At 41.4% G+C, this 27356-nt stretch overlaps 2 protein-coding genes across 3 annotated transcripts; both read left to right on the forward strand.

The window, feature by feature from the left end:
• Nucleotides 1–4406: 4406 nt before the first annotated feature.
• Nucleotides 4407–27145, forward strand: rpz4 (rapunzel 4). Of its 2 annotated transcripts, none has more exons than XM_080040331.1 (3): nt 4407–4459; nt 24401–24464; nt 24644–27145. In XM_080040331.1, the coding sequence occupies exon 3, from the start codon at nt 24670–24672 to the stop codon at nt 25843–25845; it is 1176 nt and encodes a 391-aa protein (XP_079896457.1). In that variant the 5' UTR covers nt 4407–4459; nt 24401–24464; nt 24644–24669; the 3' UTR covers nt 25846–27145. The 2 variants fall into 2 exon arrangements, with proteins under 2 accessions (XP_079896457.1, XP_079896458.1); XM_080040332.1 differs by lacking the exon at nt 4407–4459 and adding an exon at nt 8687–8779.
• rpz5 (rapunzel 5) lies at nt 4787–8376 on the forward strand. The gene is made up of 2 exons (XM_080040330.1): nt 4787–4976; nt 6024–8376. The coding sequence occupies exon 2, from the start codon at nt 6093–6095 to the stop codon at nt 7275–7277; it is 1185 nt and encodes a 394-aa protein (XP_079896456.1). The 5' UTR covers nt 4787–4976; nt 6024–6092; the 3' UTR covers nt 7278–8376.
• Nucleotides 27146–27356: the final 211 nt, after the last annotated feature.

The following is a 27356-nucleotide window of genomic DNA, read 5'->3' on the forward strand; positions in this document are numbered from 1 at the left end:
CGAAATGTAAATAGGTGATAATCTGGGCAGGGACCAACTATCTGTCTGATGTTTGCAGCCTCTGGCAATATCCCACAATCAGGTGCCTATTACACCAGGAAAACGATTCCATTTTTTACAGCTCAGCTGTATTCAAAGGACCTGTCACTCCAACTGGATTTATTTTCCCATGGGAGTCGGCTAAATCCTGCATGACGGTTACTAAATCCGGTCTATCCCACTAACAGCTTTCTATGCTGTGAAGCAATCCTTCAATACGCTTGTGTAATACTGAGGAGTGGATGTTTAGAACAAGAGGCAGCAATGTCATATCATCGCTTTCTTTATGATGTGACTACAGCGTTGTGATTGTTGTTTCCAGATTTAGATCACGGTGTGCTTACAATCAGAATGGTTCACACAAGTAATTAGCGTGTACAGTTTGTACAGCGAATTGGCACTGAAACCTGGTCTGAGCAGGTTCATTTACATTTTGATGGACGAAAGCTCCACCAAAAATAAGTCTTGTATTTCAGGCTCGACATCTTAATCATCCTCTTTAAAGTTCTGTCTAATGAGCATGTGTCACTCTGTGTACCTTTGTACTGTCGCTCTCTTCCTACTTTATGATTTTAAACCATACAAAATTCCTGTGCTTTTTCTTGTCTCACGATAAGTGCTATTGATGTATTCAAACACCAACCCTTTCCAGAAAATGCTGTGTATATTCTGCCTTGGTGTGGGCCACAGGGGGCTTTTTTCTGGTGAGCTTAAGAGACATCTTGTGGTGAGGAGGAAACACTAGCCATTGGCCGGGGGGGTCAAAGAGATAAAACGTGGTCAATAGCTTCTTCGGACAAGGAAGTCATTCGTCATTTCAGCTTCAAAACAAAAACGACAACGAACACGGCACAACCTCTGTTACTGGATTGTGCTATTAGATTTATTGTATTGAACATAAAATGACATACTGTAAATGCATAACATATTCTACTGATTCTAGTTTCACAATGCAGCTGCAATTTACAGATAATTTTCCATTATCAACACACATTGACTGATTACATTAAGAGAATGTTAACATTCTTGTGTTGTCCATGCACATATCAAATCATCAGCTAAGAATAACAGTTCCACTTGAATCAAGAAAAAAAACGTATGGTACAATTGGTGCATATAGTACATTTATACTGTTGGGTATATTGTCTTAAAATCAAAGCCTGTGATCCTGGAAATACCAACGCCAGCTCTGTGCCTCATAAATCATTACTTGAAAAAGTAGACACAATACTTCGAAAGAAAATTCAGCATTACACCAAACCATGAAAGAGATTCCCTTTAGCTAAGCTATAGTCCAACATGCTGAGTGGATGCAGGCTGAGTAAATCCAGACTAAACAGCTACAATAGTTGCACACAAAGCTTTTTTCTGCCCTTCTTCACTCAGCTGGCTATCATTATCACACATAGTTCACCCATGTTTCCACCTGGTGAGCCCAAAACCACAAACAACAAAGGCAAAACCTTTCTACAAATTTGACACTCTCCTTTGATGCAGGAGCAAGAGCCTTTTAATGGGATGTTGCGTTTGTTCAGTTACACGCTCCAAATCCCAGGGTGCTGTGTGTGTGTGTGTGTGTGTGTGTGTGTGTGTGTGTGTGTGTGTGTGTGTGTGTGTGTGTGTGTGTGTGTGTGTGTGTGTGTGTGTGTGTGTGTCTGTGTCTGTGTGTGTATGTGTATGTGTGCGTCTGTCTCTGTGTTTTGCAGATAATTTTCTTTGCCACAGTAATACACACTGTACATAGAAAGATGTGTCTGGAAAACGATCACACAGCACAACATAGAGATCAAATGAGGTCCTTCGGCTGCGTGACGTCACGCTCAGGCCTATACAAGGCGTGTGTTATTGTGTTTACCGGCATCAGCCTGTGTGCCACCCATCACGCCACATACTGTTGAGTGCCTGCGAAAGCTACTCCCCACTTTCTGATGGTTACAAGCGAGTCAAGTGTGAGATATGACAGTGGGACGACACAGGGACAAGGGCGGCGGCGGTGGACGTGCTGGCCCCTTCTGCCAGGCTGCCCAGCATCAATTTGCTGCACACATCCTTCCCTCCTCTTCCTGTTCCCGCCTCTTTATGATCCATTAAAGAGCTGTGTGTGTATGTGTGTGTGTGTGTGCGTGTGCGTGTGCGTGTGCGTGTGTGCGTGTGTGTGTGTGTGTGCGCGCGTGCTTGTGCGTGTGTGTGTGTGAGCGTGTGTGTGTGTGTGTCACAGCCGGGCTTTATAAAGCACAAAGGCCATGAGTGAGCTCTGACTGTCATGGTGCGTACTCGGAAACACAGCCTGTCTTTCACTGGGTGACGCTGTGACGGACTGATTCTGAGAGTGTTGTTGCCTCTGCAGGGCAAATGTCATCCCTCTCTGCGATGCTTGGATTCAGTAGCCAATCGCTTTCCATCCCTAATTAGCAGTTTCAGAGTAAATTAGGTCAATGTCATCGAAATCACCTCAAAAGGCCATTCTTAAAAAGTACTTTTTAGACAACTTATCTTAGCCTGCATGTCTAAATCATGTTTTATTTTGGTATTTAGGCTACTAACTTGCTGTGAATCCCAACTCATTGCTAACAGAGTGAGTTGAATTCAGCTTTCGAGCATGCAAAGTCGCACAGACATTAGTGGAACCAGTGCAGTGGCCATGGCAACCTCATTCGAGCCTCAACAAGAAGGGTTTTGTCCTCAGGGGTCGCCTGGCTGAACCCCACTGTGACTGGTCTACTTTTTTACTCTCTTTGTCTATCTGTCTCTCTTTCCCACACAGACACAAACGTGCACACACATGCGCGCACACACACACTCACACACACACACACATAGGACAGCAACCAGTATTTTTTTGTATCTTTTTCCCAGGGTGCATGGTGTCCCTGCATGGGGAGTGTTTACAGGATGTTATCCCAGATAGCAGGGCGACATTGATTCAATGTTGAAATTCCATCTGTTTCATCAGAATGGTCAGGGTTGAAATTTCAATGATAAAAGAGACATGAATTCAATGTTGAAATACCACCAGAGACTGATCATTGTTATGATTGAAGTTTCAATGATAAAATTGACATTTATTTAATGTTGAATTACCACCAGAGCCTGATCATTGTTATGGTTGAAATTTCAAGGATACATGGGACATTAATTCAATGTTGAAATACCACCATAGACTGATCATTGTTATGATTGAAGTTTCAATGATAAAATTGACATTTATTCAATGTTGAATTACCACCAGAGCCAGATTATTATGGTTGAAATTTCAATGTTAAATCGATCATACTACTACAAAAACAAGATCAAAGCAACATTCCATTATATAGCATTCTATGTCCTCTGATGATCATATTACAATCATTTTTCAATATTGATCATCATCTGAAATACCCGTCTAAAATTCAAAAAATGAATTTTACTTGAAACAACATTGGTTTTACATCTATTTTGATGTTTTTTCAATCATTGAAACAATGTTATTTCAGGGTGCAAGCCTGGTCATAAATCAACCAAAACCATCAGAAAACAACATTGTTTCAATGTTAATTAGATCAACGTCAAATCAATGATTGAATTTTACTTGAAACAACATTGGTTTTACATCTATTTTGATGTTTTTTCAATCATTGAAACAATGTTATTTCAGGGTGCAAGCCTGGTCATTAATCAACCAAAACCATCAGAAAACCACATTGTTTCAATGTTAATTAGATCAATGCATCAACATTGAATCAATATTTAATCAATGTCAAATCAATGATTGAATTTTACTTGAAACAACATTGGTTTTACATCTATTTTGATGTTTTTTCAATCATTGAAACAATGTTATTTCAGGATGCAAGCCTGGTCATAAATCAACCAAAACCATCAGAAAACAACATTGTTTCAATGTTAATTAGATCAATGCATCAACATTGATTCAATATTTAATCAATGTCAAATCAATGATTGAATTTTACTTGAAACAACATTGGTTTTACATCTATTTTGATGTTGAAACAATGTTATTTTAGGGTGAAAGCCTGGTCATAAATCAACCAAAACCATCAGAAAACAACATTGTTTCAATGTTAATTAGATCAAGGCATTAACCTTGATTCAATGTTGAATCAATGTTTGTCTGCTATCTGGGGAGTGTTTACAGGATGTTATCTGTGTCAGTGCCGGCCCCTCATCCCTCGGAGTGGGTTTCTGAGGAATGCTGGAACGGGATGGAGGAGTTCCAAAGGGGGAGTGACAAGAGGGAGACAGACAGACACTGAGAGAGAGAGAGAGAGAGAGAGAGAGAGAGAGAGAGAGAGAGAGAGAGAGAGAGAGAGAGAGAGAGAGAGAGAGTCTATATAAACATCCCAAGGAGGCTGGTGCTCACAGGCACAGCTGGATTACTGGATAACTGGACTTTCGCCCATTGGATATTTTAACTAGAAAGGTGAGTTCTTCTTTGTCTGCTTTCATCTTTTTTTCTGCATCTCCATCATCTACCTCAACCACTTTGACATCATTCAAAGTTTCAATAAAATAAAAAGGAAAAAAAAATGTGAAAAAAACTAAAACTGTTATTTTATTATTAAAGGTGGCCTTCATTAGAAGTTTTGAGAGATTGGAATCTTGGTTTTCCTAAAAATGTAAAAGTTTTTGAGCTGAGAAACAGCCCATACAGGCCAATTCAAGTTGGATGCCAGAGGTAAAGTCCATTGGGGGACGTGGTCTTGTTTAGGACTGACGTATGTGGTCTCTATTAAAGCTCTGTAGCTCTGTGGCTCTGCAGCAAAGCAAATCACACTGAACGGGGAGACCAGTATTTGAACAAGTGCTGTGTGGGAGACTCGCCTTTTTTCCTTCTCACTAAAATATATTTCACTTTTTGTGCTAAAAGAAGACCAACTTTTTTGATTTTGCTTTAACGAGGGAAGATATTTTCAAGTACAAACCAAGACAATTACTCAGTAAGTATTTATATCTTTCACTGTTATTAGTTTTCCTTTAAGAGAATGGATTTTAATTATCTTATGTAATGACAAATTCCAATTTCGAATGGTGTACTTTTTTGGTTATTCTCATCAGTTGGTTCACATAAAAATGTAGAAAAAATTGTAAAAGCAGTGTTGGCATGTGACGGAATAAAGTAAATGTAATTAGTGCAGTGATAGGAAAGGCTGTAAAATGACACCACTGATCTCATCACTGCAGCAATTATTGGTTAGCTTGTGTTTTCTGGTTACACATATAAAGCTTTATTTGTCTTATTTTTTTATTCCAAATCCTTTTAAAACACATTACATTTGTATGTGTTTAGGATTAATTACATTTAGGCTGTAATGACAAAGTGTGATTGCATTATTGAACAAGTGCAGTGGAGGGGGTTTTCTTCTCTCAGACCTGGGTGTGCCTTTTTCTGAACTGGATACGGGATCCAGGGAGTGAGAAATGAGTTAGGTCATCTCTCTTGAGTATTTTACACCGAAAACTATACTTTCGTTACCAAAGTAAATCTATCTAACACGTTGTGAACATCTGTGTTTGCTTTAGGTCTTGGCAAACGTTAGGGCAGTAAAAGAAATTACATCCCGAAGGGCCAATACAGCAATGTTGCACAATACTTACACGTCATAATTCAAGAGAACACGGACCTTGTTTGATATCTGTTCTATATTGCCATCCATGTGTGTCTCATTTGTGTACTTTCGTGAGCTTTTCTGATGTTTGTTAAGGCCACCAAGGCTTAAAAAACGAGTGACTGTGTCTGAGGGCGCGGCATGAAACTGGATGCCTACATGTTCTGACATGACCTGCCGTTTGCTTTATTGTACAGTTTTGTTTGTCAGGAAAAATGTCCTGTGAGAAAAAAATGACTTCACGTCAGCTGATTACAATTGCTTTGCCAAATGTACCTGGAAAAAAGGCAAAGGGAGTGCCATATTAAATCATCTGAACTGTCATAATATCCCACTATAATGAACTTTACAAGGGTTTCATGTTTCTTCTTCTTTCAGGCACCAACAAAGTCTCTGACTGTGGAAAACAAATTAGATTAGTTAGTGGGAGAAATAAATCATACCAAGATGAACAGCGTGGCAGACTGGCTCGTAGCGAACAGGGACAAGATCGAGAAAGGTGTGGAGATCATGGGGCAGGCCTCCGAGGTGCTGGCCTCCACTGTGGGCCAGCTTCACCCTGTCCTGGAGGCCGTGTTCATGGCTTCAGCCGAGTTACTCAGCAACCCGGACAGCAAAGAGGCTCGCTACCTGACCCAGCAATTCGAACAGGTCAACCAGCAGCTTGAGGGAATCCAAGATGAGATCGATCAAATCGCCCTGGAGCTTCAGAGGACGTCCATGAACAAGCAGAACTTCGACCGTGAGGCGCAGATGCTCAGCCAGTACGAGAAGTTCCAGGACTTTGTCAACGCCAAGCCCAAGTTCAAGGAGAAGAAGATGGAGAAGTTCCTGAGCCACTATGAGAACACGGACAGCGACTTGAACTTGGACGCCCTCTACAATGCCTTCACTGGGGAGAACACCTCAGGAGACCCAATGCTGGAAACGGTGGTGGCCACAGAGCAGAGGAGCAGACGGGCAGTTGAGGGTTTCTGCGCCCGGCTGAAGAAGCTCTTTGTGGTGGGCATTATCGCCGTGATGGGCCACTCAGCCCTCAAAGAAGGAGCGGTGGGCGAGGAGATGGTCAAGAAGTGGCAGCAAAGGATGGAGGTTGTGGAGAAACAAATGAAAGCGGCTGTGGACGACTGTACGGAGAACTTTGCCGATCAAGCCAAGCTGGACATGGAGCACCAGCTTCAGGAGAATCCCGGCACCGTCAACAGGGACTTCACCAAATCCCTTCTGGATTCACTCGCTAAGAAATACGACTGGGTGAGCTGGTCCGTCAGGGCCTTCAGCGACAGGGAGCGCATTTTCTTTTTCAACTGGCTGGCGGGAAAGAAGTACCACGGAAGCGGGGGAGCCAAATGGTTTGACATTTTGACCAAGAACAAGATCAAGGTGGTGGTGTCATTCTGCGTTAACCCAAAGCCCATTAGCAAGAGTCAGATCCTAGAGCAGATTGAGAGCCAGAACCTGAGGAAGATGAACATGATGGCACTGGCGCTGGCTTTGAACAAGAGCTTCCCCAACTACCTGGTCCATGCCGTCAGCCATTACAAGGACGTGGTGGAGACCAACAACTTTGAAGCAGAATGTTATTACTATGCAAAACACAAAAGAGCCTACATATGTATCCACCCAGAATAGGCTCAAAGAAAAAACATAACGTGCAGCTGCATTGAAGAGGCTACACATAGATTCATGAATGTCCTTGACGTGGAAAAATGTCCATGAAATATAGAATTTATCCATGAAAATTGTCTGCGTTGATTCATAATCTGAACCGTTTGCCTTCTGGTATGTAATCATTGTCTTACTTGTAATGATTTTTTATTCCTTGATTTATATATCTTTCATCTGTTGATGATACAGCAGCTTAAGAGTGTTATAGAAATCTCAGAGCCATGCATCCCATGCCAGCTTTTGACTGATTCTGTCCCCAGTGGATATTACTAGGGTTGGGCGATATGTTGATAGTCTGTTTTTACTGCCAGGGACTTTGCCATACGCTTGTACCAAGGTGTCCTTCCCCTTTAAAATCTTTAATCCCATTTTTGTGGACGTTTCTGTAATTCAACAAACAGCATCAATGTGGTGCAGTACCAAGATTTGGATTTACCAATAATTATTGGTTATTTGAGTTTCACAGTTTATTATTGGACTTTGACAGCTGTAGAACAAGCAAAAGAAGTGGGTCTTGAGTTGGAACTGCTTTGACTACTCCTCTAAAATCAAGAATGAACTGTCAAGCTCAACATTTAAAGGACATCTTCAGACACAACCTCTGTATGATCGTACAATTTGAATGCATATTTTTTTGTGTGCAAATCAAGCTTTAATCATACAAAGTGGTATTTAGTGGGCTTTAGAAGTGCTAGATTTGGTTGCCTTTTGACAGAGCCAGACTAGCTGTGACCCCTGTTACTGGCCTTTATGTGAAGATAACCATCTCTTGTGTAAATTGAATCTGCTGATGAGGGGTGTGTGATATGGTGAAAAGCTCCAGAACAAGCGCATAATTCAACCTTGATTAAGATTATCATTGTTTAGGTTTATACTACTGTGGTACCAGATTTTATCGACATGACTCAATCCTAGATATAAATGTGTAAAAAACAAAATCAATTCTAATATTTGTTGCTGCTTTTTGTGCAATCTATATTGATGTGAGGCAAACGTAGACAACAATCTATTCCTTAAGATACCTGTGTATACTTTAATTTGTAATAAACAAAAAAAATATGAACGTTTTTGTCATCATTGGAAATCGTTACTGTAATATTTTAAAGCCTCTTTTTGAGTCCAAACCTTCTTCAGCTGTTGAAAATCATGACTAAGCATTATCTCTTAATGTTCTGAGCAAGTATTTTTACTAGGATCACATTATAACAATCTCCTTCAACAGTTAATAAAGCTTTAACAGCGTACCATTGTTTATTAAAAGGGTGGAGGTTGACCTTTAATAAGAACGCCACAGCAACAACCTATTATGCTCACAACTTTTTGTTTCCTTCACCACCCAAGTTTTTTTTTCTTTTTTTCTGCCTGACTGGGTGTGTCTCTCCTCTGTAACACGAGAGCCACATGACCAATAGGAAGACAAACACTGTCTGGAAGTTTTAGTGTATTTCTTCCGCTAACTTTTTAAGGTGAGTCCATTTCTGTTGAAAAAGCTTCAGGCACATTTAGGTCAAGTGTGTGGTAGGCTAATGATAGAACATTTTAATAGCAAATAATTATCGATTCAACTTAATCGACGTCAGTCCTGTCGTTCTTTACATAGGCCTACGTTTTTTTCTTCATATTCATTCCTCTTTGACGCGCCGTTGTGCCGTTAAAAATGACAAATACGTTGACATAATGGTTAACGCAGCTCCGTTTAATAAAGTGGAGCGGGTCGTTAGATGAATCGGCAAAATGTGATGCAGTTTATAAGAGAGAAAACTTTGTATGGGCGTTGGTGGTTGCCACAAGTTCTGGTGCCCCCGCTTCACTTGTTTTCCAGGAAGTGTCAACTTTTCAGAGGCGTTATTCCACTCGCCTGTGTTGTTGTAATAAAACACCTAATCTGTGGTGTTAACCTGCGATGTTTGTTTGGCCCTCTGTGAAAACAAGTATGCAATTAGAGCCCTTGTACACGCGGACTGATCGATACATTTTCCATTAAGACGGCGCATTAACAGCGCTTAGTTTTTCCCTTCGGTTGCCAGACCAGAGAGTGGTATGCTGTCAGTGGGAGAGCTCGGTCATCCTTCTGCTTAGAGGAAGCTGTGGCACATATCATAAGTCAAACATGAACTATTCCAACTGTTTTAAAAGTCTTCAAATGTGTTCTCCGTTTGAAGTGGATTACAGCATGCACGTGATGTCAGTTTATTTAGTTTTAATCACAATCACAACTGCTGTTTAAGGTGCTGTAAGCTTAATGGTTATTTTAGCTAACTTCCTGTCTGTTACTGCAGTTAGCAGTCCCATGGACATAGAGCAGTCCCCTCGCTCGTCCCATGGCTCGTCCCTACGTCACCACATTAATGCACTGCGGTCTTCATGCAGCGAGTTATCTAGCATCATCTCAGATCCATATGTGATAAGACATGATAAAAACCATCAAAACAGACATTGGGAAGGATGTTTACCTGCTCCGCCATTGTAGGCGCATAAACATTCACCCCATTCTAATGTAGTTCAATGTTGTTCTCAATCAGTAGTAGGGCCCCAGGTCGAAAAGAAGTATACTTAAGTAGATCTTTTCCCAAACATACTTATTGCATTTTGCGTGCTCTAATACTAAGTGCATACTAAGTGTGTTATTTTGGAACAACTTTAAGTATGATAAGTGCTCTTTTAGATATGCTAAAGTTCAACTTTAAATGAACAGAAATACAATTAAGTGTACTTAGTTGTGTTAAATTGGAACAACTTTAAGTGATCTTCAATGCAATTGAGTGTATTACTTTAAATTATATTTAAAATACCCTTTCAGTCACATTTGAAGTGCTCTCTTTGTAGATCTTTAAATTCATTTAAATTTGTTCTTTTTTCATGATATTATTTTAAGTATACTTGAAGAGCCACTAAAAGTATAATAAAACATACAGTAAAACATACTTTAACACAACTTAATATAGACTATAGCTCATTAATAATGCATTTAAAATCATGCATTTTAAATATATTACGCTGTAAAAAATGTATTTAAATGCCAACACACACAGAGAACATAATTTTACTGAATTTAATGTAGAGATCGTTAACATAACAGACAAAATATTTCCAGAGTAATAATAATACATTTTATCTAAAGGCGCCTTTCACTGCACTCAAAGACACCGTACAGACATTTAAAACTTTTAAAAAGCAGTAGTGAGCAATATAAAATAAAAGCAACAATAAAAACAACAGAGAGAAGCAGAGCAATTTACATCAAATGAAATAGGCAGTTTTAAACAGATGTGTTTTGAGTTGTGACTTGAAATGAACCAATGTTTCTGAGTTGGGGTGGTAGTAAATTCCAGAGACGGGGAGCAGAGCGGCTGAATGCTCTGCTCCCCATGGAGGTGAGACGGGCAGAGTGGACAGACAGGTGTATGGAGGAAGATGAACTGAGGGAACAGGAGCCAGTGGGAATCTGGAGGAGATCAGACAAATATGGGGATGGCCTTGTATGTATTCAGTAGGATTTCAAATTGGATAGGGATCTGGACCGGGAGCCAGTGGAGCTGTTGGAGGACACAAGTGATGTGGTGGATGGAGGGGGTTCGAGTTATGATGCGGGCAGCTGAATTCTGAACTAGATGAAGTTTATGGACGGATTTGTGAGGTAGGCTGAGGAGGAGAGAGTTGCAATAATCCGGACGGGAAGTGACGAGACTGTGGACAAGGATGGTGGCAGTGTGGGGGGTAAGGGAGGGGTGGAGGCAAGAGTACAGCAAGTACAGTATTATATCTTGACCAAAATGAAATGCAAATATTCTGGTATGGCAGAGCATATTTAAAGAAGCAAAATGTACAGAAATTAATATCCCATTATATAAAGCACAACAAGAATGATTATCTTAGAGGCATGCTCCGCATTGAAATGTCCTGCACAATAATAAAATGCTTTTTTCACAAACTAAAACACAAACTGAAATTAAACATTACATTCTCCCATCTTCATCTTTCCAGTGGAGTGGTTTCCTTTGAGTAGGCCTGGTCTGCAAATTCTTCTGCAAAGTTGTGAACAGTGTTGTTTGGACACTTCTCCATCGCGGTGTCTTTGAAAGGGACAAAAAGTTAATATAGTTAGCAAAAAAGGCTTTAATTGTCATCTTTTCGGTTTCCATTTTGATCCTCTTGTTCATTCATGCTATATAGCTACACCTGTAAAAACCTATGGTTAGCTGTAATGTGCATGATTAAATATGCACTCACTATTTAAAAACCTTATTTTTTTCTTACTAGAATATAATTGTATGTTGTGGATGAATTGAGAATTAGTTATTTCAGTGATGAATGCATTCTAACATGTTGTTACTGGGTTATTTCACAATGTGGACATGTGTCCCTGCCTAGCTAGCTGAGCTTAGCCATGCTATAACTTTGTTGCTAACGGTTAGAATTCCACACCAACATTATCCAGCTCGCAAAATATTTTATAAACTCGGGGGATGCCCATATAATAGTAAATTAACCAACTGTGTTGTCTGCCGAAAAATATAACTTACCGTCAAGAAGAAGTAGTTTGGCTGGCAGTATTTTCGTTTTTCCATGTCGGATTCGGCTTGGCAGACACACACTGGCCCTCTTCACGGTGAAGTTCATCACGGTTGCTGACCGGAGCTGACTGATATTCCGTTCTTATTTGTTCCCCTTTTATTATTTCTGAGCAGTCCACCTTCCGATGTCCGAATCATGAAGCAAAGCAAACTTTGGAAACGATTATTGGCCCTATCCGTATGTCTCTATCAGCAACGGAAATCTTCGCAACGTTCATGTGTCACGTGACTCGGTGACTGGCCCCCGATTGGCCAGTACGCACATTTGATTCGGAAACGTGGACTGTGATTGGTCGAATTAAATGCACTGTGATGACTGTGTTTTTTTTTTTTTTTTTTTCGGTTCTGGGAAGTGCACTGCTGCTATTCGTTCAGAACAGAACCTACCTGCAAAATGCTGAAGCCATTTAAAACAATGTTTACACGTTAGATTAAAGGGGGTACGTTTAAACAATATGCCTATTTGGTATAGTGTTGTAATGAACTATTGAGATGTTTTTTTCTTCTTTTTTTTGTAATAGGTAGGCCTAAACTATAATGTACAGTGCTACATAAAATAAATTTTATAAGTACAAAAAAATCAGATTTTTTTTATTAAAAGTTACATTAGTATACTCTGAGATATAATACATTAGGAGTGCACTTTGTTAAACTACACCTGCACGGATTATAGCTACCTACGGTATAGTATAATGCAGTGATTTTCAACCAGTGTGCCGCAGCACACTAGTGTGCCGTGAGGGATCGTCAGGTGTGCCGTGGGAAATGATCTAATAGGCTATCACCTAATTAACTATTGTTGAGCGTCTTTGTGTGAGGAAATGGGAGCGGAACATAAAGGTCCGGTGGCTGTCGCGCGGCAAAGTGCTGGCCCGTGTGTATGAGCTGCGAGAGGAACTTAAAGTTTTTCTGACAAAGAGGTCCGATTACTCAAAGCTGCTTGCAAGTGATGAGTGGTGTGCAAAGATGCAGGGCTCCAGACTGCGACCAAATGCTCACATTTTGCGACAATTTTTGAGACAGTGTGAGCCTACTAGTTTCAACTAGGGGCACGCGCGCGACCGGGAAATTCGCCGACACATCTTTTCATTATTATTATTATTTATTACATCCATTATTAGTGCTTTGTGTTTGAGAGAGAGAGAGAGAGAGAGAGAGAGAGAGAGAGAGAGAGAGAGAGCAGTCCGCGACTGATCAGGCCCCCAGGATGCTGCCTTCTCCGAGCAACCAGCATGGACTAGTGGCCAACCCATTAGTACTGCATGCTGTGAATGGGGAGCTTATTTTCCATGGAGCCCAGAGGCAGATTTTCCCGTCCACCCCAATACAACGGCGAACAAGATTGTGTCTCCGCAAATTTTTTCTGGATATCAATCATAGGCTCATACTTATCTTTAGACCATGTACTAATAAAACTGAAGTTTTCTCATCTAAAAACGCCACCTCAAGCGTTTTATTAGCCCAACGGCTTTCAACGTCTTTCAGTTTGTTTTCGCGGGAGGAGGAGGGGTGGGCAGCCGTGGCCAGCTGAATAGAGTCGTAGTGAAACAAATGTTTCGGTTTTCTGCTCCGGCCTCCGAGAGGGCTCAGTGTTTCTTTATAGGTCCATGACTCTTTCAGTGCGAGGCTCGGGCTCCATTAACTTCTCGTGTCTGAGGTTTTTCCTTTTACTTAACATGAAGGACGTTGATGATTTTAGGCATGTGACTTTTTAACATTACTCGCCGAGGGATTTGTAGACTGGTTCAGCTGTTAGTCGCGTGAGCTCAACTCTCACGTTCCTCTGCTTGCGATCATTGCGATTCACCATATATTGATCCATTTATTCAAAAGATCCATAGGCAAAGGATGGGTGCATTACGGGATCATGTACAAAAACTAGTTGCTCATCCAGCGGGAGCCTCACTATCACCTCCAGCTGTGCTGATGAGCTCTAATAATCTCTAAGGGTACTATGCCATTTGCGCTACCCATGGTGTGGAAAACACCAAAACACATCAAATGCCTGTAACAGGCACGGATGTATTGATTAATTGAATGATTATGGGAGTCCTACGTAATTTTTATAACATTGTTAGTGTAATATAACCATTTCAGTTACGTTGGTTTTTAATTTGCAGTTGCTTGTTACGTATGACAGTTAACAATGTTGTGTATTGTAATTAATTATGTTGGTATAGGCTACTCCAACTTCGTTGCTGTTCCCATTCTGATTAGGCAATTGCTTTGACAACCACACATTCGGTCTTATAATTAAACTTTAAAAAGCTCACTTTGGCATTTGAACATTTGTTTGCTTTATTTCAATAGAGCACTAAGAACTTTGCTCACTACCTAACAGCACACGCTACGAAAACAGCGCTAACCCACTAGCTGGTTTAGCTTACATTAGCTAATAGTGCTGCCCTGATGGCAGGAGGAGTCTTCGTTTAGAACTTGTGAATCACTATATTACTTAACAACAACGGGATGTTATTTTACGATTACATACAGAGAATCATCGGGGATATGTAATGTATACTTCCATGGTAGATAAACAATACAACTGTGCTCGTCTCCGCTTAGCTTCAGCTTAGTTTACGGCATGGACATATTAGACTGTTACACTGCTTTCTTCATCCAAGAACGTCAGTGAAACGTGCACTGCGCGTCACGCTTTAGGGGCGTGTTGGCACCGTGTACCGCGGAAGGAATACTTCCTGTATGGTTGCCCTGCGCCAATGAGCAGCTTTCAGAGGAATGAATGGCTTCAACGTTCCAACGGTTTTCAGTCCGCTGTCCATTTCTTTATAGGTCCATGCCAGGCCCCCAGGACGCTGTCTTTTCCGAGCCGCCAGCATGGCCAGGTGGCCACGCCTGGTATAACAGGCATTAGACTGTCTGGGACGGGTCCGTAAAACAAAATGGAGATCATAGAGAGCCCTGGCCCATTCATTCCCAATACAATTTCGTCAAACAAGAATGTATCTCCGCTACATTTTTTCTGGATATCAATCAAAGGCTCATACTTTTCTTTAGACCATGTACTAATAGAATGGAAGTTTTCGCTTTTCAAAACGCCACCGAAAGCGTTTTATAGCCGTTTTATTTTCAGTTTTAGCCGTTAGACGTGTAGCCGCTAAAAGGAGCCGTAGTGAAACAACCGTTGCTTCGGACGGCCCGGCCTCCGATGGCGGGAGGAATCTTCGTTTATCACTATATTACTTTACAACGACGGGGTGTAATTTAAAGATTACATACAGAGAATCATCGGGGATTAGTAACTTATACTTCCATGGTCGATAAACAATGCAACTGTGCTCGTCCCGCTTAGCTTAATGCACGGACATATTATAACGTTACACTGCTCCAGGGCTCTCATGAGAGCAGTATGGCCGCTTCCTTGTTGCTTCTCTGCGCCAATGAGCAGCTTTCATAGGAATGAATGGGCGCCATGTTTCAATACGGTGTCCATTTCTTTATATGTCCATGGTCCATGCGACTGATCAGTGAAACGATCAACAGCGGGATCACGTGACTAACTCTCATCTCAGTGTCGTCACCTCGTTAACATATTGCCAACTGGCGACTTTTTCCGCTATATTTGCCGACTTTCCGCCATAGCGCTAAGGCTAGTTAAAGACCAGAGACACATATTGCAACTTTTTTTTAATACCGTGCTCACCAGAGCCGAGTACTAGCAACGGCTGCTGTCTCCTCCTCCGCACTGCTGACAGCCCTCACTCACACGGTTTGTGTGTGTGTGTGAAAACAGCCCCCTGCTACCTGCAGCAGCCAGCAGACACGCAACACCGTGTCGCTCTGAGCAAGAGCTGCCAGGTGACGTTTGTAAACACGTTAAAAGTTTTATTGGTCCACATTCAATTGGCGACTGCATCTATATAAAAAAAGCTAACCTTGTATTTATAGCAACTAACAAGGTTTTTAAAGTTAGTTTGTAAATATGTAAAGAGGCCTAGGTAATTTGGTAAGGCCTACTACTCAGCATTTTCTATTCATTTAGCCTCTTTCAGAATTGCATATTATGCAAATTAGTTGATAATGTCATCCAGCTACTACTAGTTAATTGTGGGCCAATAACTATTTTCCTTATAGAGGAGTCAGCAGAGATAGAGAAGGAAAAATCACAGGGCTCAGGCAGGCCTGCCCACACAAATGGCTGGGCCCCTGAACACCTCCAGTCAATGGGCCCCCCTTACCCATTACTCCTATCAACAATGAGTGTGAGTGTGCTCATCCCTCAATAAACACATACATGTATTTGTAGATAGACTAACTATCTTATCAACCAGGGACTTGCAGGGACAGTTGGGGGAGCAAGGGCTCATTATTATTTTAAAATAGTAGCACATTTCTGACTTAGCCCAGCCTACCTACCAATTTATTTTGATTCCCTTACACTCACACAATTGTTTAACAAATCTCTAGAATCAGTTCACACAGAGACATTGTTCTGCTTTAGTATTCATTAAAGCAAACAGTTTTTTCACAATTTGCACGTTTTCTATGCTACTAGTTTCTGGTATAAGATACATTTACACTAATTGACTGCACCAAATATTGCACTTTTTTGTATTTCTGCACATGACAATAAATCATTTGAAATCGTTTGAAGGTATTGTTGAAATAAATAACACTTAAAAATCAACATCAACAACTAATTCTTCAAACAAAAATTAAAAAAGGCGGTTCTCTACATGAATAACCAAACCAACCTACCCTCAAAACTATAAAGTTGGCCTATGTTTGGTTGCAACATTTAGGCTTAGTTCATTCTGCTCTCATCACTGCAAAAGCACTGAAATCATTACAAAAACAGTTTCTGAAAAACTGGTCAGACCTGGCTGGTCGTGTCATCCTGAAGACTTATGTCAAAGCCTTTAGAAGTTATTGTCCTGTAATAGGAAAATTAGGCAATCGTGATACGTTAATAGTAGCATTAGGTTTTATTCAAATCATACAGCAAGGATCTCCGCGGAGAGGTCACTAATACAGACACAGAGATTGTATGAGCAAGAGTGACAAATTCTTCCTTAAAACGTCATGTATTTAAGGAACATCTGACCCCCAGGGGGGGAGGCCTACAGACCAATCTCGTTGCTGTGCGTCCCTTTTAAAATCCTGGAGAGGATGATACACAGCCGAATTGAGCCAGTAGTTGACTCACAGCTACCGAGGGAACAGGCTGGCTTCCGCCGGGGCAGGTCTACAGTGGACCAGGTAACCCTTCTCACACAAGATCTCGAGGACAGCTTCCAGGCCAAAACCAAAGCTGGGGTGGTACTACTGGACCTGACTGCTGCTTACGACACCGTCTGGCACCGCGGACTCCACCTGAAGCTGCTGAGAACAATCCCGGACCGTCATATGGTCAACTTCATCATGGAGATGCTGTCAAACCGCAGCTTCATTCTCCAGACCAGTGACGGCCAGCGTAGCAGGCTCAGGAGGCTGAGAAACGGGGTCCCACAAGGGTCTGTCCTCTCACCGATGCTCTTCAACATCTACATCTTTGACCTACCGGTGACGACATCTAGAAGGTATGGATACGCGGATGATCTAGCCATCATGCTACACCGGCCCACATGGAAGGCGGTTGAAGAGGGTCTTAATCAGGACATGGACGTCCTGGCTGCCTACCTTCGAAGCTGGCGACTGCAGCTCAGTAAGGGAAAGACTGTATCAGCAGCATTCCACCTCTGCAACAGGGAAGCAAGAAGGGAGCTGGAGATCTCAGTGGACAACAAACCCCTGGAGTTCCAGCAGGCCCCAAAGTACCTGGGCGTACGCCTGGACAGGACACTGTCCTACAAACAACACTTGGATGAAGTGAGGGCTAAAGTAACAGCAAGGGTCTCACTCATCCGGCGCCTAGCTGGTACAACCTGGGGGGCCTCGGCCAAGGTTCTACGTATCTCCACACAAGCCCTCGTATTCTCTGCAGCTGAGTACTGTGCCCCAACCTGGAGTAGAAGCCCACATGTCAAGAAGGTCGATACGGCCATCAACAATGCCCTCCGGATCATAAATGGCTGCCTGAAACCCACCCCTGTGTTCTACCTGCCAGTCCTAGCAGGAATAGCGCCAGCCGGCCTACGGCGAGAGGCCGCTACCCTCGCCCTGGCAAGGAAAGCCCAGGAACACAGCTGGCACCTCCTCCATGAAACCACCACCATGGCAACACCTCCAAGCAGACTCAAGTCCCGCCACCCATACAATCAGGCCGCACAAGAGATGCTTATTTCCATCCCGGAGGATCTGACAACCAAAGCCTGGCTGGCAGCGGCATGGAAGCAGGAGTGGGAGTCAGCAGGACAGACACGCCTACACCATTACATCCAGGATCCTGGAGGTGGCGTTGAGGGAGAAGATCTACCTCGCCGGCAATGGACCCTCCTGAACCGCCTTCGCACAGGGGTTGGCTGCTTCAAAGCGTCCATGAAGAAGTGGGGCCTAACAGACAGTGCAGCGTGTGAGTGCGGGGAGCCTGAGCAGACTGCCGACCACATCATCACCACCTGTCCCCGGCATAAACCACCTTCAGAGGAGGGCCTCTTCCAAGTGGGACCTGAGACGAGGGAGTGGCTACACGACACGAAGTTGGACATATGAAACGATACACGAAAGAAGGGGGGAGGCGTCTAACAATGGTTCGAAGGGGAGATAGGTAGAGAGGCAGACAGTTCTAATGTGCATAACTTAACCATGGGAGGAGTTTGGGCATAGGACAATAGGAGACTGATACTTAAGCACATTGCTTTTCGACCGAAAGACAGACTAATTGTATATAACTTAACCATAGGCGTGGCTGTCCGAGTGGTCGTTGGGCAATCTACATCTCAGTTTCAGTCACAAACAACATGCAATGTATCCAATTACACTTATAAGTCTATATAAAACAATGGCTAAGTAAGCATTCCAATATCTGAGTCCAGAGATATCACATGCAATATTTCCCACTACAGTCCCCAAAGGGAAATTCTCTTTCACAAAAATGTATGAGGGAGAGATAATTTAAACCTGTTTGTAGACCCAGGAAAATTACAGAGTAACTAGCCTGTCCTCTTTATAAGAATGTAGAAGAACTACAAAAGGTACCCGACCTGTTTTTTCATGGGGTCCAAATACTTTTCGCAACCACACCCAGACACAAGTAGCAGGTACATATGTTTTCCATGAGCAGGAACGACTCAGGAAATATAATCCAGCCAAAACTGTTTGATATCAAAACCCAATCTTGTCACCATTTGGCACACAAAGGGTTTATAGGATGGATTATGTTTGAAACAGTTACACTCCGCTGTGCTCAATCTGAAACATTTTGAACATTTCTGCTTTTCTGCTGCTTTTTAAATGGCCGTAAGCGGACCTGCGGCTCTGTGTAAACACACAACTTTGAATAGATATTGACATAAATATCTAAAAATCTAAAAATAAAGTTTAGCTTAGTTAGGTTCTTGGCTTCCAAAGACCATGGGCCCCTCAAGTGGCTGGGCCCTAGAAATCCTTCCCACTTTCTACCCCTTATGGGCGGCCCTGGGCTCAGGTGTCGAAGGGGTTGAGGTATAAATGGGTCAAAATCCCAGTCTTTCTACCATTCCTGCCAGGATATCCATTTTGTGTTCATCGAAACAGGCCCAGGTTTCACACTAAGTGAGTATAAATACATTTAGAAACTATATTATTAACTATATGTATTATATGTACTGTGTTAGAGTGTCATTTTGTGTCATTTTGGTTGGTGGTGTGCCCCAGGATTTTGTAAATGTAAAAAGTGTGCCGCGGCTCAAAAAAGGTTGAAAATCACTGGTATAATGAAGTTTAAATGAATTAATATGCTTTAATAAAAATATACTTAAAATGTATAAGAAAAACATGCTTCAAAAATCCTACTTCTGATAAGAAGACTGAAGCACTTGTGCATTACATAATAATATAATTTGGTACCAATTAAAGCAAACATGCTATAAGTAGCCTATACATTTATAACACTTGAAGTGGAATTATTTTTAAATGTACTTAAACAAAGCACTATAAAATAGCACTATAAATAAGCATAAAATAAATATGTTTTGGGTAAGTACACTAAAATTTTCAAAATAATATGCTTACATTTTAGTATATTTTTTAGAAGCATAATTTAGCATATATTTAATACACTAGTAATCAAAGTATACTTTTGACTAGTATGTTAAAGTGCAAGAAAGGGTATCTTTAATGTATTTCAAGTAAGTACTTTAGAAATACCAATGTACTTCAAACATACTATTTGAACTTCCAGTATATTTTTTATGCAATTAAGTATACTTCTTTTCGACCTGGGGCTACACGTCATAAAACCTTACAGTGGTGAAGAAGTGCACATATTATAGAGGTACCATCTCACACAAGTCTAAAAGTCTGTAGAAAAAGCCCCCCAATGACTTAGGTTTTATTAGTAATTGCATTATTAGATAGTTAATACTGATGTACCACTGTGCAACATTGAACTATCCAATATGAATCACATTGTTGTGAAATATATGTAACTCTTTGGTACGTGCACACTTTGAATGAACCCATCTGACAAATGTAATTTGTGTAGTGTAGTGTGAACACTGTTTTCTGTGAGGGGTCACAAGGCATACAAGGTTGGAAACCACTGGTTTAATCAAAGCATTTTATTTTACAATGTCTTATACAAGATCCATTTAAGGTAATAGTAGTAACTGTTGCTTTCAAATAAATGCAGTAGAGTTATGGATACAACGTTCCCCTCATAAAGTAGCAATACATGGAAATACTAATTAAGTGGTTTTTACTGTAAGTACAGTACAGTACGTGCAAATGTACTTAGTCACTTTTCAAAACTGTATATTGCTGAATAGAAGTGGGAATATTAGTATTAAAAAAACAAGACTTGTTATGCTTGTCTATGGCCTTGCATTCTTATCTCTGGCATGTGAATTGCAGAGGTACATCCAGCTCTTTTTTTTCTCTCTGAAAATAAGATTTCCTGAAGCACTTTCATGTTTGAATTGTCTGTGCTGCGGAGGTGCTTCCCATGCACTCAGTCTGCAGTAACACGACCCCCGGGGGCCCTGAGAGAGACAGAGAACATCAGTGGGAAACAGGAATCACAGTTTTAGCAAGGACAAATCAAATGAGATACTGTAACTGTGAACGCTCTAACATCCTGCTGGAATTTCCTGTATACTCTGTTGTTTTTCTTCTCAAGTCTCAGGTCAGGAAAATTATGCAATTAGCATCTGCTTTATATCACAATTAAATCAGTTTTAGAGCGTTGTGGTTGACATTCAAGGGATGCTTAATTGAAAGGCATAGTTGGACAATTTGGGAAAATACGCCCATTTGATTTCTTGCAGAAGGTTAGATAAAAAGATTGATAACATTGTGTTTGTATTTTTATTAAATGTGAAGCTATAGCCAGCAGCTGGTTAGCTTATCTTAGCATAAAGAGTGTTGAGACAGAGGGTTGAGTGTGAAGGTAACACAATCCACCGACAAGCCCCTAAAGCTCAGTTATTAACATGTTGTGTCTCCCTCACAAAACCAAAGATTAAAACAAAATGTTACGTTTATTTCAGGGCTTTTGTTCTGATATATTGTGTTAATTAGCAGGCTTTAGAGGGGATTGTTGGTGGATTTTGCTGCCTAGTGCTTATAGCTTGATATTTAATGAAAATGACATGATAGTGCTAAAGATCTTTCACAGACTCTCAGCAGGACATGAACCAGACATCCTTGATCACAACTGTGTATTTATGTTGGAATTGAATCACCAGTATAGACATCCATCTTGTCTACTGTGGTAGCAGATTTTGCATATAATATATCTCTGGACTCAGATATTGGAATGCTTACTTAACCATTGTTTTATATAGACTTATAAGTGTAATTGGATATATTATTGGATATATTGCATGTGGTTTGTAACTGAAATGTAGATTACCCAACGACCACTCGGACAGCCACGCCTATGGTTAAGTTATATACAATTAGTCTGTCTTTCGGTCGAAAAGCAATGTGCTTAAGTATCAGTCTCCTATTGTCCTATGCCCAAACTCCTCCTATGGTTAAGTTATGCACATTAGAACTGTCTGCCTCTCTACCTATCTCCCCTTCGAACCATTGTTAGACGCCTCCCCCCTGGGGGGCAAATGTTCCTTAAATACATGACGTTTTAAGGAAGAATTGGTCACTCTTGCTCATACAATCTCTGTGTCTGTATTAGTGACCTCTCCGCGGAGATCCTTGCTGTATGATTGAAATAAAACCTAATGATTATGTTCGATAGGAAGCACCTTTCATCTCTCCTTAACCCCGATGACGTTTAGGGGTTAAGGTATAGGAAAGGAGGCTTATAGGTTAGGAGATTGGACTATTTGGAGAGGCCCCTGCTCCTTGATAAACCCCACAGAGCAGCAGACCTCAGCAGACACACCAACCAGCTGACAGACTATTTTCCATTGTCTTGTTGCTGTGGTAACATGCTGAGTTGCATTGGAAAACGCACCCTTGCCCAGCAAGTTTAACCTCTTCCACTTAATCACTTCCCACGCCCGCTGCTCCAATATTGACTGGTGTGGCCGAGTGGACGAACACCACTGCTAATTCTCCATAAGCAACAATCCAAAAACTGAACACAAATAGCACTGTGAAGGCCCAAAAAAAAAAACGTTATAAAAACATGCCACAACATGCACATTACCTAGAGCTGCTACATAGACAATGACTGGGTTTGTGAAGCCAGTGGACGACTGTACCATCATTTTGTACCAAAAAAAGTAGATTCCCACCCAAATTACACATATGCACTTTTGCAGAAGAGACATGCCTGAACATGCCCAGATTCTCTATCTGGTGTTGAACTTACAGTCAGCTATTTCTCCTGGACTTTGGGAGGAGTGGTTTGTGTTTGATTTAGATTTTCCTCTTGTTTTTTAAGTGCATAAGTGCAAGACAGCAGGCAATTTCCTTCATAGCATCAGTGAATACTTGCTTTTAACCTTTTGTTTTATTATTATGTTACGGCCACTGAAAACAATGATTGACCTTCCGGGTGTACATGTAGCAGATTTATTTACAGACATAACTAAAGACAACAATACTAGCTCAAGGTCCACTCAATAGCTTTTCCTAGACCTTTCAATCTTATGAGACAGTCTTAATCTGCAGAAGGAGTTTGCTCAGTTGTCATGGAAATGAATCTGTTGATAAGAGTTCAGTAGTAGTTATGAATTCTTCAGTAGCAGTTTTAAACTTAATCTGTGTTATTCTACTCTAAAGATGAGAGTAGGCTATTGTTATAAAAAAAAACGTGTTCTTTTGTCTAGAGTTGTAGAAGAAAAACAAGTAAAATATTTCCTTCAAAGCTTAAAGATGTATTATCTAAATTGAATGAGCAGAGTACAGGCATAGTGCAATACTGCTTCTCAAAAAGCGACCCCAGAAAGACTGACTTTTAAAATGGTGATACAACGTTATATGGAAACACACATACAATGTTTCTGATTGGTTGACTGTGTTGGAGGCAGGCCGTGGATGTTATGCTTGACCTCCCGATGACGTCTCTCCAGGCTGGTCATACAGTGGTTAGAAGATACATTTCAGGGTTTACACTACCCTGCTCATACTGTAAGAGAGGTGAAGGGAGGGTGTGGGATTGTTGCTATGCTGGTTGTCATGTAGTTCTCCCCTGACCTTGGGCATGTGATAAGCCAATTATTTCCTGAAACTGTACTCCCTTTTTGCCTAATGTTCATAGTGTGCACTTAGTATGGAGAGACTAGATGGCTCACAGCTCAAGAATGTGAAGTTAATGTTAACATACAAAAGTGTGCAAAATAAAGTATGAGTGTAAAAAATAATAAGAGTAAAAAATTATCCTTATCAATACAACTCTCATGTCTGTCTGTTAAATGAACTGACTAGCAGGACTCTTTCCAAAGGTATCAACATTTGATGTACAAAAAAATTGTCTACTGGCTGGTTCGGGGCCAGGAAATAGTACAACACATCACACAACCTAGCATTAAACCCCAACTTGGTTTTACACCTTGGTTTTTGTACAGAATAAGATACAGCTAAAATATCATGTGTAAATCAGTGAGCTTTATGATCATTGGCAGATTTTGTTGTGAGTTGTGAAAAATGTTTATAAGCATAGGCTTGGTTAGAAGTCAGGCATTTTTCCTCCATTTTGTCTTGGCATTCCAACCAGTCAAACTGTAATAAGATAAATGGTGCAACAACGTTTTAAGATACATGACAGGTCTCCCCCTTTTGCCATTTCCACAATGTCCACGTTGTAAAGCAAACCATTGAGTCTTTAAATAAAACTGCGGATTTCCTAACATTAAACAACACACAAATAACATACCAACAGTTCAACCCATACCGGCCTTTCGTCACTGCTGAATTCCCTTTGCATTGGTGACTCATTGCTCACTGGGTGTGGCCAGCAGCCAGCACTCTCAAGCTCACTTGGTATTTTCTCTCTTTCCTTATCAGTTTTCTGTGGGCTGTAAGAGGAGCAAGGGAGCAGGCCGCAGTCCAACAACACAGGAACAGAACTGTAAGTTAATCAAGAAAACTAACCATGTGTTTCCGTCTCTAAAACTGAAAACGGTGCTAAATTTAACCTTAGTTGTTCACGTTGTTACTTCTCTTTTAACAAGATGTTCACTTGTTTAGATATCATAACAGGTCCAACATTGGCTGTTTCTAACCATACCAATATCTTTCTCTTGTTAGAATCAGTCTGAGAGACATCGGCAAAGATGGCGGACACCTTACAGAGGCTTGTATCGGAGAAGAAGGATATGGTGGAGACTGTGATGGAGGTGTTTGAACAGGGGGCCGAGGTGGTGGCCAGTATTGCCGGTGACCTTTTCCCCCTGTTCTCCATCGCTGCTCCGATCGTCAGACTGGCCCTGGACAACGTAGAGAGCAAAGAGGCCGCCTTCATGAAGGAGCAGTTCCAGAAGGTGCGAGACCGTCTGGAGGTGGTCTCGGAGGAGATTCAGCTGATCAACGATGAGATCAAGAAGAGCGGGTTGGACACGGCGTATTTCCCAATCGAGGAGAACATCACCAACCAGTTCAGGAAGTACATGGACATCCTCAACGCCAAACCCAAGTTCAGGGAGGTCAAGAAGAAGCTTTTCCTGGACCACTTCGCCAAGACCGGCGGGGACAAGAACCTGACCACGCTCTACAACTCTGTGACAGGAGAAACCTTCTCCGGGGAATCTGTGCTGGAGATCACGCTGAACTACGAGGGCAAGAGTCGCCGGCCGGTGGAGGACTTCTGTGCCAGGCTCAAGAAGCTCTTCTGTATCGGGCTCATCGCACTGTTGGGCCACGCTGCTCTGAAGGGCTACGACGAGGACGAGGCTCTTCTGAAAGACTGGGGCGAGAAGATGAAAACGGTGCAGGACAAAATGCACGCCGTCATTGAGGACTGCATCATCAGCTTCCCAACGCAGGCCGAGCAGGATTGCCGTCGACTGGTGAGGGACCAGCCCAACCTGACCAACCAGCAGCTAGCCGAAGCCATCATAGAAAAACTGAAGAAGAAGTACGACTGGGTGAGGTGGTCCGTGCGCATATTCAAGTCCCCAACGGGCTTATTCGCCAACAAGAAGGACTACCACTGCCCGACGGGGAAGAGTCGCTTCCAGGTCAATTCGTCAGACGAGAAACTGAACGTGTGGGTGTCCTACAGCTCCTCGCCCGAGCCCCTGGATAAGGAGCACATCCAGAGGCTGATCCAGAGTCAGAAGAAAGTCACCGTGGTGAGCGTAGCAGAGATCCTTTTTGAGAAGCTGCCGGGCGACTGCGTGGTCCACACGGTCAAAAGCAGCAAAGACCTGGCCTGCTGCTGGAGCTTCACAGGCGAGCTCCACTACTGGGAGGAGCAGAAGAACTTCTACGTCTGCGTGCACTCGGCTTGAAGTTTTTAGACACAGCTTTATATGTACACAGATAGTCACTAAGTCTATGGCTGCCTCTCTGCTTGGCTTCAGCTGTGAAATATTACACAGTTTGTGATTTCTTTATCTTATTCTCCTTTTTCTACTAAAGTTTATGGACAATTCCTTGCAGACGCTGTGGTGTCTAGTCAAGTCAGTTTTAGTCATGAAGCCCAATATCACAAAACACAAATTTGGCCTTAAGTGGGTTTACAATCTGCACAGCATACGACAATTTTTCCCCTTGATTTGGATAAATTAAGATATATACTATTTTTTTGCTACAGTAAACACATTTCAGGAATACATGGTTGTTTTGTTACAGTGCTTGGAAAGTGTCCGGCTGTCATACAGAGATTATGTCTTGCTGGTAGTGATAAGCGGCGACCTCGCCCAGATGAGGACATATACACACCAAGGCCATGAGAGAAAATGTTTCCAGACTTTCACAGGAACTGCAACAGAAGTCTAAAAGCCCTCATTTTACATTCCGCCTCTGACAAAAAATAGCAGACTTTGTTACTGGCTGCTATAGAGCACAAACAAAGCACAAGAGACAATGCTTCAGACAACCATTTGCTGTACTGACCTGGTGCCTTTTGAAACTTTATTAACACACCCTGCCACGGACATGCCGAGGCGTAGTGACGGCAATGCTTTGTTTACATACAGATGCCTAGCATAGCTAATCTTCATTTGTACCTGTGTGGTTGTGAAATTTAAGCTGGAAAGTTCTACTTGCTCAAAACCCTAAACTTAATTTGTATGTTTTTATTGAGGATATACCTTTAAATCAAATTGAACAATTAGTTGGATTTGGGACAATGGAAATCTTGTGTTTGGGATTTGGAATATGTTGTTTTCATAAAGAGATTTTGATCAAAAATTTTATAAACTGACCATGAAATGAATTGACACTATGCTGTAAGAAATAAGACTGTCCACATTGCATCAAGATTATTTTTTGTAATCTTGTAAACCAATAACCTGTTTTGATTGTTTTATCTCATCTGTTTTTTTAAATGTAAACCACTATTTTATGTGTTTTTCTTCTTTGTTTGTGTATTGTTTTTCATTACCTGAGTTTAAGAGATTTATTTTCTGACTAAAACGTATCCCATCTTTACTGTAAAATTATTGATTGTAAAGGTTTTTTTGCACAGTTCCATATTATTTGAATTTCCATACATGGGTTATCAGTTTCTCATTTTCCAAATCCTGTTTTGTACACCAAATAAATGAATGTAATAAATAGTTTAAATAAACTCAACCACTTGTTTGTAATTCTTTGTGGATAACTTGTCTGGTAGTTACAAGACAACACTTTGATTGATTCTGCAAATAAATAATAATTTTACTATTAATTATAACATTTGATTAATGACATTTTCTCTTTTTTTGATCATTATTCATGTTTTTTGTGGTATGCTTGGTATTTGCCGTAATGAGACCTAACCTGTATAAGAGGAGAACACATGTATATTTCAATCAAC

Source organism: Ammodytes marinus (assembly GCF_949987685.1).
Source record: "Ammodytes marinus genome assembly, chromosome: 13".
Classification (NCBI taxonomy): Eukaryota; Metazoa; Chordata; class Actinopteri; order Uranoscopiformes; family Ammodytidae; genus Ammodytes; species Ammodytes marinus.

Bases quoted from the DNA above. Each gene is read 5' to 3' on its own strand.
- rpz5 (XM_080040330.1), top strand. From the start codon at position 6,093: ATGAACAGCGTGGCAGACTGGCTCGTAGCGAACAGGGACAAGATCGAG.
- rpz4 (XM_080040331.1), top strand. From the start codon at position 24,670: ATGGCGGACACCTTACAGAGGCTTGTATCGGAGAAGAAGGATATGGTG.